General features: G+C 44.3%; 2 protein-coding genes across 2 annotated transcripts; one reads left to right on the top strand and one right to left on the bottom strand.

Annotated features, from left to right (window-relative positions):
- The first annotated feature begins 1,063 nt into the window (after positions 1–1,063).
- On the top strand, positions 1,064–2,074 carry LOC133460153 (olfactory receptor 1M1-like). The gene has a single exon (XM_061740715.1). It carries the CDS (start codon positions 1,064–1,066, stop codon positions 2,072–2,074), a length of 1,011 nt encoding a protein of 336 aa, XP_061596699.1.
- An 8,535-nt stretch (positions 2,075–10,609) lies between these two features.
- Positions 10,610–13,687, bottom strand: LOC133460203 (putative gustatory receptor clone PTE03; the record flags this gene model as incomplete). Its single annotated transcript, XM_061740777.1, has 2 exons — positions 12,719–13,687; positions 10,610–10,624 (listed from the first exon to the last, which is right to left on the bottom strand). Coding segments are annotated over exons 1-2 (984 nt in total), but the record flags the coding sequence as incomplete, so codon positions are not given.
- Between the last annotated feature and the right edge of the window lie 1,712 nt (positions 13,688–15,399).

Below are 15,399 nucleotides of genomic sequence, written 5' to 3'. Positions count from 1 at the left end.
AGAAAGGCCCACAAACAAGCGCTGGACTGAAGGTGGCTGCAGCAGTGGAGGACTGGCAAAGCATCTTCCTGGAGGAAACTCAGAAATGGTCCCTGGACTGCAGATTTCAGTCATTTACAGCAAAGGATGTTCATCCACGCATTAAAAAATGTTTCTTTTTAAAAATTGATGTCAATTTGTCCAAATACTTTTGAACCACGAAAACTGAACCCCTTTGCTTCAAATTGAAGTAATGGTCATCGTCTAAATACTTGTGGACTGTAGCTCAGTTATAAACCATGTAACAGCTATAGTGTCAAAATATAATGATTGAACTTACCTTTGTATACTAAGTGTAGGCAGAGGACAGTATTTAAGGCAACTTTCTGTTCTTGAAATGAGTTGTAAAATGAAGTGCAATGAAGGTAAAGGTTGAAATGGTTTTACATGTGGATGTTACAACAAAGATCAACATTCTACGATGTTAATATGAGTGAAAAGATTATTGGAAGCTTGAGGACATTTTGTGCAGTCATTTAAACATTTTAATAAAATATCCCATCTCAAATGATAAAGGTCTTCATCACCTGTTTCAACCGTCTCTGCATCATCACACTCAAGTTCTTGATGTAGAAATTGTGTGAGCAACTCGCCTACTTTCCTTTAACTCACTGAAACAGCTCATGTTCTCATAAGGTCCTTGTATGAATTATGTTCATGAAGTAATCAGTACCGAGATAACAGCAATTAGATGTTTGTTAGTAGTTCATCATCGTAAAACACAGAACTGCCCTCCACGGATCAAATTAGTAGAGCTTCTCATCATGAGCTGCGACGTTCACCCCGCGGGACCCGTTGGAAAATATATATGTTTTACTGTACGCGGGTGACATTTGCAGCAATACACTTCATTTGAGAGCTGCTAAGAGAGAGCACCATGTGAGCCCTTTCATTCATTTTTAACACGTGTGATTATGTGTCCTTGAAAGTCATACTTGTATTTCCAACAGAATTCTAATGACACTGAAATTTCCTCTTCTTCAGACTGAAGAACCTTTTCCCCCCGAACCTGCAGAGAACCGCTATGTCCTTTTTCAGGACTGCGTTAAACAGCTCCGACATCATTCATCCTCCGGGCTTCTACATCGTTGGATTTGAGTCATTTCCTTTCATAAATGTTTACTTCATCTTTCTGGTGTTTGTTTACGTGGTTACGGTGCTGTTCAACAGTTTGCTGATCTACGTAGTCGCCGTCAACCATTGCTTACACACTCAAAAATTCTTTGCTGTCATTAACCTTGCAGTAATCGATTTATGCCTGAACACATGCACTATCCCCAGCATGATACAAGTATTTCTCGTCAAGGATAACTTTATTCCATTTAACTTATGTTTGGTACAAATGTACATATATTATACGTTTGTGTCATTAGAGTCATATGCACTCACTATACTCGCCTATGACCGTCTGATTGCTATTTGCTTCCCTTTACGCCAAAATGCAATCAACTCAGTGCGGAGCATGTGTTGCATGATCGGCATTACCTGGTGCTTTGCATTGGGAGTTACAGCCTTTACCACAGGTATCATGACAAGACTGTCTTTTTGCAACTCTGTCAGAGTGTTCAGTTATTTTTGTGATTATGCACCCGTGTTTCGACTTGCCTGTAATGATTACTCTATGCAGTGGTCTGCAGCTTCCTTGCTCGTTGTTTTACTCATTGGAGGGCCCTTCACCTTCATTTGTTTGTCCTATGTCAGCATTCTGGTGATTGTGTTCAGGATGAAAACTGTAGAGCGACGAGTAAAAGCTTTGGCCACTTGTGCAGAGCATATCATTATTGTCGCTATATTTTACATTCCCCTTTTTGTCATTTTCACAATTGGCTTCTATTTGGGGGCTGTTGACCCAGACCAGCGAGTACTGAGCCTCTCCTTGGCTTCTTGTATCCCACCTTGCATTAATCCTGTTGTGTATTCCTTGAAAACAAAAGAGATCAAAATCAGGGCATTGGCACTTTTCAGGAAGAACAAAGTTAGTGCAAACAAAGCTAAATCTAAAACAGTCATGGAGGGAGTAAGAAAAGAATGGTGAACATTTCTGTAGTAATTAAAGACCCTGAAATGTGTGTGTTTTAGATCACATCATAAAACAACATCATTGTCAAGAATTATGAAAACAGGAACTTGGTAATAAATGATTCAATCTCGGAACAGTTTTTAATTTTTGGATTTTAACTGCAATTCTCTCAGTTCTACTCACTGCGCTCTTTGCTGTCTTTTGTCATATCCATCACGTGTTTGGATCTTTCCTATCAGACTAAGTAATATCCCAAAACTCTAAAAAGTACTACTTATACACCTAAATCAAACTAAAGAGCTGTAGCTAAAAAAAAACCTATCTTGTCTTCTGTCAAAGACATATATGAATTGTTCTCCGTTGTTAGCTCATCTCTATTAACTGTCTGCACAAATTAAAAGTCAATATAAAACATTTAACACCAATCATGCTCCACATGAGTGGAATAGTATTTTGGAATTGTTACATTGACCATGAAGGGAAATCAGGGTGTCTTTCTAGCTGAATTTAATATTATAATATTGAGTTCTGTTGAAACTTTAAACAAACATGGGTTTCTTAACTTCTCTGTTTTTTTTTTAGGTTGTTGTTCTAATATATTGGGTTTGAATTCTGGTCCATGTTTAGTTTTCTTTTTTGAGGTGATGTTACTGAATTTTCAGGGTGGTTTGTAAATAAGTCTTTTCTCACTTTCCCGTTACTTAAAATATCATGTACAATGTACTAATTTTTATTCATCTTATGGTTCATATATTCCACGGGCCACCCAAGACTCATCACCTAATAAAACACTTCATTGAATATCATTGAATGTATTATGTCATCACTGTTAAACACATTTTTATTCTAACATTTAACAAATCATTTGTTATTTCACTTTTTACAAATATCGTTTTGTTTTTGTTTTGCAAAATACAAAAAAATGATGTGTTACCCATTGGTGACTGTAAAGACCTGTAAATATCATTTATCGTACCCAAGTGGTTATAAATAAATAAGGTGAAAAACCTAACTTATCTATTAATTACTGAGATATTCTGAACTCTGGCTTCAAAAGTATGAAGTGTCTCAATGTCATGGATCTCATTTGTTGTTTTGAGGATGTCTTGTGAGGAAGAAGGTGACACACTTGAAATGGTCTTTTGGTGATCAAATGTTATTTTACTTTAAAATAAATTCTCAACATCTAAATATTCAAGTGATCTGCAATATAACAAATCTGTAATTTAAGTAAATAAATTAAATACACTGGGTCATAACGTTCAACTTTTTTTTCCTTTGCTTGAGTAAATGTGTATTAATGTGTATTATTTACTTTTTTAACTTGATTAAAATCTTTAAAAGTGGAACTGTTTGTCACATCAGTCCATTTTGAATATCTTCAGGTTTTCTGCTCTATGTTCAGTATTATAGATCAAAACTTTTCCCCAATCATACTTATATGAACATCAATAATGTGTTTTGTTTTGTAATTTAACGCTAAATAAGTTTACTTGATGCCAACGTTAAAGGTTCAACTTCCCTGTTGAATGAAGTTACAGATATTCAATAAATTGATTTGATTTTCCAATTACCATTTTCTTCAGGCTGCCACACTACTCTATGCTGCAGTAGTACCTGATCCAAATTTAACAAACCATCCTCCACGAAGAAAGCAAAAAAACAAAAAACAAAACTATGAGTCACATTTTTAATCCAAATAGTAAAATATAATTTTCATATATAAAATAAACAGCAGTTCCATCGGCAGGAATCCATGTTTAAACTGCTATTTTCTAATACATTACAGTACAATTATGAGCCACTAGATGGTGCAGAGGTCCCATAAATCTTGGTCCATGGACACCACTGCAAATACAGTAGTATGAATCTAGTGAGGGGCAGCACGGTGGCTTGGTAGTTAGCACTGTTGCCTCACAGCAAGAAGGTTCCCGGTTCGACTCCCTGGCCCGGCAGGGTCTTTCTGTGTGGGGTTTGCATGTTCTCCCCGTGCTTGCGTGGGTTCCCTTCGGTTACTCCGGCTTCCTCCCACAGTCCAAAAACATGCGTAGTAGGTTATTTGATGATTCTAAATTGGTAGGTGTGAGTGTGAGTGTGTCTGGTTGTGTGTATATATGTGGCCCTGCGATGGACCTGTCCAGGGTGAACCCCTGCCTCTCGCCTGAAAATGAGCTGGGATAGTTTCCAGCAGACCCCCGTGACCCTGCAAAGGATATGTATAGAAAATGGATGGATGGATGGCTGTGCCACTAATTACGAGAACCAAGGTGGGGGGAGCAAGCAAACCAGCAGGCAACCAAGAGTCCAAAGGTTCAAACAGAGCAGTAGGGCCCGAGTACATCTCCGAACATATGGCAGCCACAATTTTCATGACACCAGCAGGTGACCCTTTTTACCCCTTTATCTTAAACCTTTCTTGACTATTCTGAGGCCCTCGTGAGTAGGCAGATTGGCACCGTTGCAGTGCCTGCATGTTTGACTGGGGGGCCTCAGAAACACCAGACATAGAAGACCAAGCTACATCATGCAGCCCAAACAGCTCTTGGTAACACTTCCTGATCACTTTCATGCCCAAAACACCTGGGACTTTGGTTGGCACCATGGAACAAGTATCTACCAAACACAGTACTGTCACCCCATCCATGACCACATCTACATGGGGAGAAACTGGTTCAGGAAGCTTGGGTGCTTCTAGGTTGATCTCAGCTCCTGAGCCAGTAGCGACCCCACTCAAACTGGCAGTCCGATGGGAACTAGTATTCCGACAGAAGCGAAACAAGACTAAGTAGCTGAATCTGACTGATATTAAGCATGAGATGGGGCACGTACCCCATCACACTCTCATTCAAAATGACCAGGCAAATTATACCACCTTCAAATTATTATACCAGTAAAAGGTGGACGATTAGGATGACATTAGTTTGGGCACGGTAGTTCTGAAGCTGAGAAATACTTTCACTAAGTTGATGTAGCTTCTCTTGCTGATGCTTTAACATCTCTTATGACTCATCTCAATCACTGATGATAACAAAGGAGCTACCCGAGGACCACCATGAATCCCATACTAACACCTTACACTGAGGGAACCAAATGGCCACGGTTCCTAACACCATGAGGTACCTCTTCACGCTCCCACTGGATTGCTGCAGCGAACCCTAACATTAAGCAGAGTGCTCTCAGGCTGCACATGCACCAACTGGTTCAACTCACAACACAGGGAACTAACCAACACTTGAACCAAACTGATCTCTTAACAGAGTCCCAGCATTTGCAAGCTGCTTCACTTTCTCCATAAGTCCCATCAACGCAAGGAAGAACTCTCCCTCTTGTCTTCTGGAAAAGAAAGCCTCCTTAATGTCAACATATGACTGAACAACCATACAAAATAGTTCAACCAAATAACTACCCAAAATAAACAAATGTTAGCCCGAATATATATCTAAATTATATACAAAAAAAAGAATTCACTGGAAACTAGACCGCGCCACAGTATGATGAGAGCCCGCCGCTCAGATACTGTGCCAAAACACCAGCGCATAGATAACCTTGTTAGGCAGCCATCAGCGTCTCAACACAAACAATCGGAAACTGGACAACTGGAGAAAAAAAAAAGGCGGCGAGTCATCTGGCCAGGTGTCAGGAAGAGACCTGGGGTCTCATGTACAAAGGGTGCAGACAAAAAACACAAAAAACTTGGGTATGCCACTTTCTACGCTCACGGTCAGATGTTCAAAAAGTAAACGTAGAGGACGTTTACGTTCAAAGACGTAAACGTGAAAAGTTGCGGCCCTTCACGCAAACATCAAGTCTGGCCTACGCACATTTCTGAGGTTTTGTTCATTGGCAACACTCACTGGCAATGCAGTGAAGTCCAGAATATGAGGAAACATGACGTCGACAATAAGTTCACGACAGAAAAACACGACAGTCCCCACATCACCAAGCAAGTTACACACGAGTGGAACTGCAACAATCCCACAATTAACCACATGAACATACGTATAACCAATGGGAGCCTTGGCTCCGTTAGAGGAACCTGCTGATGCCGGATCAGGAGGGAGTCTTCAGGGACCACACGATCAGCTGGTCCCGAATGAAGACTGGACCATCAGCTGATTTAGGTTACCGAGAGGATCCTTCTGGATCGCTGCCCTTTGTTCTTGTAGTTTGTTGTGCTGGTGGGTTGTGCCAGCAGGAGCTGCTGACAGGTCGGACATCTCTCAGTCGCCATGACGATCTTATGGGACAACTACTCGAGATAAAAGCCAGATCGTAAAACATCCCATAACTGTCTGAACAGACAAACATTAAAACACAATTTGCACCGAAGAACCGGTTCTCTAAAGTTGTCTTTTTGAAATAAAACTAACATGTCACTGAAAGGTTGGTTGGTACGAACTGATCTGACTCAGCAATATATGAATGTCTAGGCAACTTTCAGAGTCTTATATCGAGTCGGCTGCAGGTGCTGCAGGACTCAAGAAAGTGTTTCTCCGGAAAGTGTAAGACCAGTCTCTCCTCCCGGCGACGGAGGCTGGGACATAGACCGGTCTCTCCTCCCGGTAACCGATGCCGGGACGTAGACCAGTCTCCGGTCTCTCCTCCCGGTGACGGAGGCTGGGACCTATACCGGTCTCTCCTCCCGGTGATGGAGGCTGGGACCTAGACCGGTCTCTCCTCCCGGTGATGGAGGCTGGGACCTAGACCGGTCTCTCCTCCCGGTGAGGGAGGCTGGAACGTAGACCGGTCTCTCCTCCCGGTGACGGAAGCCGGGACATAGACCGGTCTCTCCTCCCGGTGATGGCCCGGGACGTAGACCAGTCTCTCCTCCCGGTGACGGAGGCCGGGACCTAGACCGGTATCTCCTCCCGGTGACGGAGGCTGTGACCTAGACCGGTCTCTCCTCCCGGTGATGGAGGCTGGGACCTAGACCGGTCTCTCCTCCCGGTGACGGAGGCTGGGACCTATACCGGTCTCTCCTCCCGGTGATGGAGGCTGGGACCTAGACCGGTCTCTCCTCCCGGTGAGGGAGGCTGGAACGTAGACCGGTCTCTCCTCCCGGTGACGGAAGCCGGGACATAGACCGGTCTCTCCTCCCGGTGATGGCCCGGGACGTAGACCAGTCTCTCCTCCCGGTGACGGAGGCCGGGACCTAGACCGGTATCTCCTCCCGGGGACGGAGGCTGGGACCTAGACCGGTCTCTTCTCCCGGTGATGGAGGCTGGGACCTAGACCGGTCTCTCCTCCCGGTGACGGAGGCTGGGACCTAGACCGATCTCTCCTCCCGGTGACGGAAGCTGGGACGTAGACCGGTCTCTCCTCCCGGTGACGGAAGCCGGGACCTAGACCGGTCTCTCCTCCCGGTGACGGAGGCTGGGACCTAGACCGGTATCTCCTCCCGGTGATGGACCAGGACGTAGACCGGTCTCTTCTCCCGGTGATGGAGGCCGGGACCTAGACCGGTCTCTTCTCTCGGTGATGGACCGGGACGTAGACCGGTCTCTCCTCCCGGGACCTAGACCGGTCTCTCCTCCCAGTGACGCAGGCCGGGACCTAGACCAGTCTCTCCTCCCGGTGATGGAGGCCGGGACCTAGACCGGTCTCTCCTCCCGGTGACGGAGGCCGGGACCTAGACCGGTCTCTCCTCCCGGTGATGGCCCAGGACGTAGACCGGTCTCTTCTCCCGGTGATGGAGACCGGGACGTAGACCGGTCTCTCCTCCTGGGACCTACGGAGCCACCTAGACCGGTCTCTCCTCCCGGGACCTAGACCGGTCTCTCCTCCCGGTGACGGAGGCCGTGACCTAGACCGGTCTCTCCTCCCGGTGACGGAGGCCAGGACCTAGACCAGTCCCATCCTGTTTTTTTCTGGGTTTTGGTTGTCGTAGATCTTTGCTGCTGTTGGATGCTGCTGGTCACAGGTGGCTTGCCGCCCTGTCCACCTACACTTTCAAGCTGCAGTACCGGGCGGGGAAGCAAAACTTTGACGCTGACGCTCTATCTCGCCGCCCTCACAGCCATTCTGCTGACCTGATTTAACAGAAAGATTGGGACCTGATCAACAAGTTCACTGCAGAGCATGTCATTACACCTGGTGAATTGGAAGAACTCGACACATACACACACACACACACACACACACACACACACACACACACACACACACACACACACGATCACACACATACACGCACACTTTTTGGTTTGGAACGCTTCATCTGACATTATTACTAGAAAACTTAAAATGTATACAGATTTTTTTCATAAATCTTGCCACAATCCGGCCTCAAGCTCCTTTAAATGAGGTGTTGCGTGTCTTACGGTTTGCGAGCGCAAACTTTGCGCCATGGAGAGTGGATGGAAAGCAGGATAGTCGCAAGCGCAAAATGAAATTTGACGAGTTGGAGTTAGAGACAGGGTCGGCGCCAGAGCAAATATTCAGAGGGGGCACGAGGCTTATTAGGGCGGGCACAAAATCAGTCCTGTAGGACAGCATTTTAAGGAAAAAAGTGCATTCTCACTGCTTTCCTATTAATAATCTGTCTAAAACATGTAGAGAAATAAAATCACTTAGATGTAAATAATGCAAGGAAGCGCACATTTTACTTTGACTGAAAACGTTTTACTCGTAACACACAACGAGGTCACATACATGTTTTCAATATATCAAGTTGATCCGTTCATGCCCCGACAGAGCGGGGGAACAGCAGGCAGCAGAGCCGGCTGTCAGAGCTGACAGCCGGCTCTGCTGCGCCGGCGCCGGGCGAAGCGCAAAGTGGGGCGCAGGTTTTTGTGCAGAGCGAAGCGACCGGTGTACAGAGCTAGATGGCAGAGTCTGGAAGTCAGGCTCTGTTGAAGGGGCTGACTGGACAGACTGCCACCGGGATGGCTGAGTCTGTGTTGGATGGAGAGGAGGATAGTGTAATGGAGGAGGATTTGTTTAAACTTGCTGCAAAGAGGAAAACACCAGAATCCGCAGTTGACAGTGAAAATGTGAACAAAATGTCTAAAAAAAGACTCAGTGTTCCCCCTCTGAGTTAAGCCTTTTTCACATAGAACGGGGTGGCGCAGACTCGGCGCAGAGTCCGCGCAGGTGGAGCAGAGTCGGCGGCGAGTGGGCGCAAACTCGGAGCAAAGCAGGGCGCGCATTGTAAATGTATTTTTTAAATGTAATTTACGAAGGATGATTTCACGTTCAATAAGATAAGTAATCAATAAAATACAAAGTTTGGCACAAAGGCTTGGCCTGCTTGTGGGCGAGTGGAGGGGGGCACATTAAAAGAAGGTGGCAAGAAGGAGAAGAACTAAAGAAAAAGTGGCCTTTAATAAAACTTGTGCAACCATTTTTAAAATAGCATGCAGCAGAATAAAGACTCTCTCTCTGCGTATTCTTTGATTTTGGATGTCGCCTCCTTGCCACAATAACAGCAGCAGCAGATTAGCACTTTCCTTTCGAACGTATTAAATACAGACGCAATCACAATCCCCGCAAAAACTTTCAGGCTTGGTAAATCTCATTGCGCGTGGTAAATGGACATATTTGCATTTTCCCCTCCCAGTATTTAGCGATTTCTGGTGGGTACGCCCCATATTGATTATTCATCAGGGCAAAAGTACTAAATGAATAGCGTGTGTTATTTTGCGCACGCTATTCTTTGCACGCTGTTAGTAGATCAGCTTGCACCTTGGTTTGCGGGTGCTGTCAAGTTTGCACACGTTTTTACACACGCAAACCTTTAGTAAATCAGGCCCTTAGTCTCTCCAGCGTGTCCTGGGTGTTCCCCGAGGTCTCCTCCCGGAGGGACATGCCTGGAACTCCTCTCTAGGGAGGCTTCCAGGAGGATCAGATACAGATGCCCAAGAAACCTCAGCTGACTCCTCTCAATGTGAAGTGACAGAATGATTAAACTTAATTTCTACAGGGACTTTAACCTACAAACTGAGTATAGAAACATGCAGAATTTTCATAATTTTAAAGTAAACGCAAAAGCCTGACCCAATAAAAACCTTCCAGACCCCCCTGGTCATCTATATCCGTTTTTTTATCAGTTCCCAGAGTCAGAACCAGACATAAAGAAGCTGCATTCAGCTTCTATGTTCCACATGTCTGGAATAAACTCCCAGAAAACCTAGCCTAGACCCTAGCTTTAAATTGGCAGTAAGACCAACAATAAAAAACCGCAAACAACATTTTGCCTGGAAGGACCTCATCAGGTTGTATGGAAGGAAATAGTGTTCACTTACTTATTTGAAAATACCAATCTTAAATGTGTTTTTATTGTAGAAGTTATTGTGTCCTGCATTCATTGTAGCAATAGTAAACAAAGAAAATGCTATTTTAAACTACATGAACTACAGCCCCCCTCATTCTTCCCTAATCCACCCTCTTGTCCTGCCAGCTTTTGAGGTGGTTACCGTAGCGCCACCTATGTACAAATCATAGTCAAACACAAACACAGACTTCTGCCCATAAGTCCATTCTTGTTTTTGTCAGGGTTTGACACTTCCCCCCAGTTTTTGAGTTTCAGTTCTGTCCCTCCTGCCCTGATTGTGTCTGCACCTGTGTCTCGTTACCCCCTTGTGTATATCTGGTCTTGTCTTTCCCTTGCTCCTTGTCGTCCGTACTATTTGCTCCCTCCATGTTCTCCTCTAGTTCTTGAATCCCTGTTTCTGTTCTGCCCTTTTTGATCCTGCCCAGCAGCGCTTTTGGTTTTGGTTTTTGTTAATTAAACCCTGTTTTGTGAACTCCTGCCTCCTGCTCTCCTGCTTTTGGGTCCTCAACAACCACATCCTGACAGTTTTCAGTGTGTGCTATAGTGTGACCTTTATACCATGGACTTGGCCTATAGGGGATGATGCGTTAAACAATAATTCTTCTCTTCCTGTTAATGTGGCTCACCACGTATTGGGGGCGGAGTTATATGGCATCTAAGTTGGCCAATGCGCCACCACGTGTCACAGAAATTGTGTGGTCCTGCTGACAGACAGACACACACAGATGTCTCATGATTTTATTACATTATGAGCCAATTATTACATTATGAACTTTTATTACATTTAAGTTATTACATTATGAGCCGTTATTATATTATGAGTTGTTACACACCTTGATCTTGAATGTGCTATAGAAATAAACTTGCCTTGCCTTACTACTACTACTACTCCTACTTAATGTAATTTAGCAGATGCTTTTATCCAAAGCAACTTACATCTGAGAGAACAACACAAGCAAGAAATCACATAGGAGGTCCAGCTGGATCAGTGCTGGTCAGACTGATGAGAGTCCAGTTGGACACAGGTGCTGTCATGCTAATGCTAGGGTTTTTTTTTTTTTTTTTGTGTTCCCTTCTCACGCAATACAAAAGTTGCTTTAAACAGGAAAATGATGTCTTAAAATTCACCATCATGCGATCATCTTAACTACATGAAGCTTTCTCAGTGCTGAGTCCTGCAAAGAGCTGGACAAATCGTTTAACTGGTTCTGATGAGCAGAGAAGTAAATGCAGAAGCTCCTTAAAGAGCTGAGTCTTTAGCTTGCTCTTAAAAGTAGGTACAGACCCTGCAGATTGTATGTTCTTTCAGGCAGTGTTGTGCATGAACGAGTTCAAATGAACGCGTTCATTGAACACGTTAATTTCTGTGAGAACGTTGAACGTTGCATCCGTCCAGTGTGAGAAAATATCTGCGAGTCCTTGTCCATCAAAAAAATTCATCAGGAAAGGCCAAGAAGACCCAACGGCCCCAAACGACCCCAGTCCCACTGCTGCACCTTCAGGGGGTTGATTTCGCAGCTACAGGGAGACAAACTGATAATGGACTACATTGTTGGAGATTTACAGCCTCTGAGGAAAGTTGAAAAGCCAATAGGACATGATTGTATACAGTGAACAGTTTTAGGATAAGGGGGCGTTTCATTCGTATTTCTCACCTAAAAATATTGAAATGAACTGAATTTGAACTAGTTCAAAGTGAAAATTGTGAACTATGAACGTGAACTGTTCATTTTTAAACTATGTGAACTGAACTTTGAACTAGTTCATGAGAAGTATGAACTTGCACAACACTGCTGTCAGGTAGGGTCTGATTTTCCTGATGTTGTAAAGAGCAAATCAGCAAGACCGGGAAACCGAGGCGACATGTTCCTTAAAGGTCAGCTGGCTGTCTAACATGTCACCATGATTCCTAGCAGAAGATGTGAGCACAAGTGTTATGGAATCCTGAGGATAGACCAGCAGATCTGGCATCCCGTAGTGACTCAGTAATGGATAGAAGGATCAGTCGAGTGGCCCTGTCTGAAGCCAGACTGATGTGGATCATCCAGGTAGTTGTCGTGAAGGAACTGTGAGACCTAGCTGAAGACCGCACGTTCTATAATTTTAGAAATGAATGGGTGCAGTGAGACCAGCCGGTAGTTTTCAACCTGGACAGGGTTGAGTGTGGGTTTTTTCAGCACCTGCCAGAACAATTATTCATAACAAACTGAAATCCCCATTTCCTCTTCTTTAGATTACATTAAAAAAAGAATTATACAAAATGAAAATAGAATAAAGTACAACTTAAATGGCCGTAATGGGTTCATAATAGGAAGCAACTTAAAACGTACCCTACCTTTATGTTCCATAATGTAATCTGAACACCAGTGAAGATTTCACCTTCTCACAGCTATCGTGTTCAACCCCTTTCTTCTAAGAAGATTCTTAACTCCATTTAACACTTCCTCAGTCTTTAAAGAGTACACAATAGGATTGAGCAAAGCTGGTAGGATGTGTGTCAAAGATGAGTTTATCATTCTGGTATTAGGATGGAGGTAGGACACTACTGCAGCTATGTTTGTTGCCACCAGTGGGAGAAAGAAAATACCCACAAGGATCAAGTGAGAAGTACAGGTTTTCAGTGCTCTGAGTTGCTCCCCCCTTGATGCAATCCTGCTCAGAGCTATGGAAATACAAACGTAAGTTAAAGCTATTAGTATAAGAGGAATGCACAGGACTGAAATTAGGGCAAGATATGCCATTATGTTATTTAAAGATGAATCATTACAGGCCAGGCGATACACTGGTGCATGATCACAGTAAAAACTGTGTACAACCAATGATCCACAGAAAGAAAGGCGATCAATAAGGCCAACTGTAAGTGCTAATAGACTCAGTAAAAAAGACCATGAAAACAGCAACATTGCAAGAACAGACTTCTTAGTCACGATACTGTGATACCTTAAAGGGAAGCAAATTGCTATAAATCTGTCAAATGCCATAGTGACAAGTGTCCATGACTGCACAGATGCAAAGAATAAAACAAAGAACATGTAACTTAAGCAAGCCTCATAGACGATGTATCTCCTGTCAAACAAAAAAGTGTCCAAGAGTTTTGGGATCAGAGCGGTGCTCCCACACAAATCTGTCAAAGCCAAGTTGAACACAATCATATATTTAGCAGTGTGAAGAGTCTTTACAAAGTAGATCATTAAGAGGAGGAAAACATTTCCAAGAACTGTCATAATGTAAACAAAACACAAGAAGACATAATAATACTGATCATAAGGCATGCTGGTAAATCCTTTAAGATAAAATTTTGCAGGTCGAATAAATGTAAAATTAAATACAATAGTAGCTTTTCCTTCTGGACCCATTACTGACACACACATTCTTGTATGTGAGGTGTGAAAACAAAAGAATACGGACAGCAACATGGAATTAAACAACTCCCTGACAGAGGTTGCTGTAACTTAATTCCCTAAAACACCTGAGTACGATACTTAACCTCTCGCACTCTGTTGTGGAAAATCAGGTAGCTGAGTCACACGCTGAGTTACATGGCTTTTCTGGGCTGTTGACATACGTCAGCATGTCTCAAGAGAGCATGAGATGCAACAATCAGATTCTTTCACAAATTATGCTTTCAAGAAAAGAATAAATACACTTAATAGGAAAGAAAGAGCTTGAAAGACATGCACACTTATTATTTTAAATAATTTTTGTGTATGTGTGTGCGTGCGTGCGTGCGTGCGTGCGTGCGTGCGTGCGTGCGTGCGTGCGTGCGTGCGTGCGTGCGTGCCTAACGTACCAGCTGCCGGAATATTAGAAAGTGGCAGTGTTGGACCCATAGTGGTTTCGAGCATGTTGGTGGTCACTGGGCCCCTGCCCCCACTCTCATGTATTATTTTTCATTGTTTTAATTTGTCCTTGAATATTTTTCATTGTTTTAATTTGTCCTTGAATATTTTTCATTGTTTTAATTTGACCTTGATTATTATAATTATCTGCAATCTCAACTAGCTACGATGAGTAAAGCTCACACAGGCACTTAAGCCAGCTGGGGGTCCTGAAGGGCCCCGTGGAAGTGGGCTTTGTCATTCACTGAACGGACAGCCTGCAGTAACTGTGTTTGCAGACAAAGAAAGGGTAAGGAGTTATTGATAAAAACCCATGCACGCCTGGACGTCCATTTTTTTGTGTCCAAGTGTGCAACAGCAGTCAAAGTTTCAGATTGTTCTGTAGTTCTCCATAACATGCTGGTTCCAGTCCAGCAGCTCCCTGAACAGGAGCAGAGGACTACCACCATCTGTGCCAAAATTATCGGATTATCCCTCAAAACTCTGTCTGCTATTATAAACACCTAACTTGAAGGTTAGCAGACCGGATGATGTATGAACTCGGAGTCACACACTGTTTTGAAACGTCTGCTGGTGTGCCCCAGGCTTTTTCCCGATCCAGCTTGGTGAGGACTGTGGCTCCAGGTCGTAGTGGTGAAAGAGGTCTGGCTCCATGTCTGCGATTGTAGTATAAAGCTCGTTTTGCCTTCGCACCAGCATATTTCAGTTTAACAGCCTTTCTGTTGGGCCATTTAGGTCAAAGATTCTCTCTAACATGGGCAATGTTGTTCTGATCTTGCTCCTCGTTAAGAGTTCTGCTGGACTGACTCCTGCGGTGGCACAGGGAGTTGATCTGTAGGACATGAGGGCTATGGGTCTTCTTGTTGAAGGATTCTCTTTGCTGTCTGTACTGCTCTCTCCGCATGACCATTTTTAAATCTAAAACTAAAACCTGCCTGCTATGTCCCGAGACAGACCTCCTGACCCGCCTGCTATGCCCCGAGGGCGACCTCCTGCACCGCCTGCTACGTCCCGAGACGTGCTCCTGACCTGCCTGCAACGCCCCAAGACCGACCTCCTGACTCGCCTGCTACACCCCAAGACCGACCCCGGATCCGAACTGTCTCGCCGGTCGGCCCAGCCCCGAGGGCGACCCCCCCGAATTGTCTCGCCGGTCGGCCCAGCCCCGAGGGCGGCCTCCTGAACGTCTCACCAGTCTGCCCGGTCCCGAGGACGGCCCCCGGAACCTT

Source organism: Cololabis saira, chromosome 14 (genome assembly GCF_033807715.1).
Source record: "Cololabis saira isolate AMF1-May2022 chromosome 14, fColSai1.1, whole genome shotgun sequence".
Taxonomy (NCBI): domain Eukaryota; kingdom Metazoa; phylum Chordata; class Actinopteri; order Beloniformes; family Belonidae; genus Cololabis; species Cololabis saira.
Note: the sequence above shows the minus strand (reverse complement) of the source record. Positions and strands in the feature narration are given on the sequence as shown.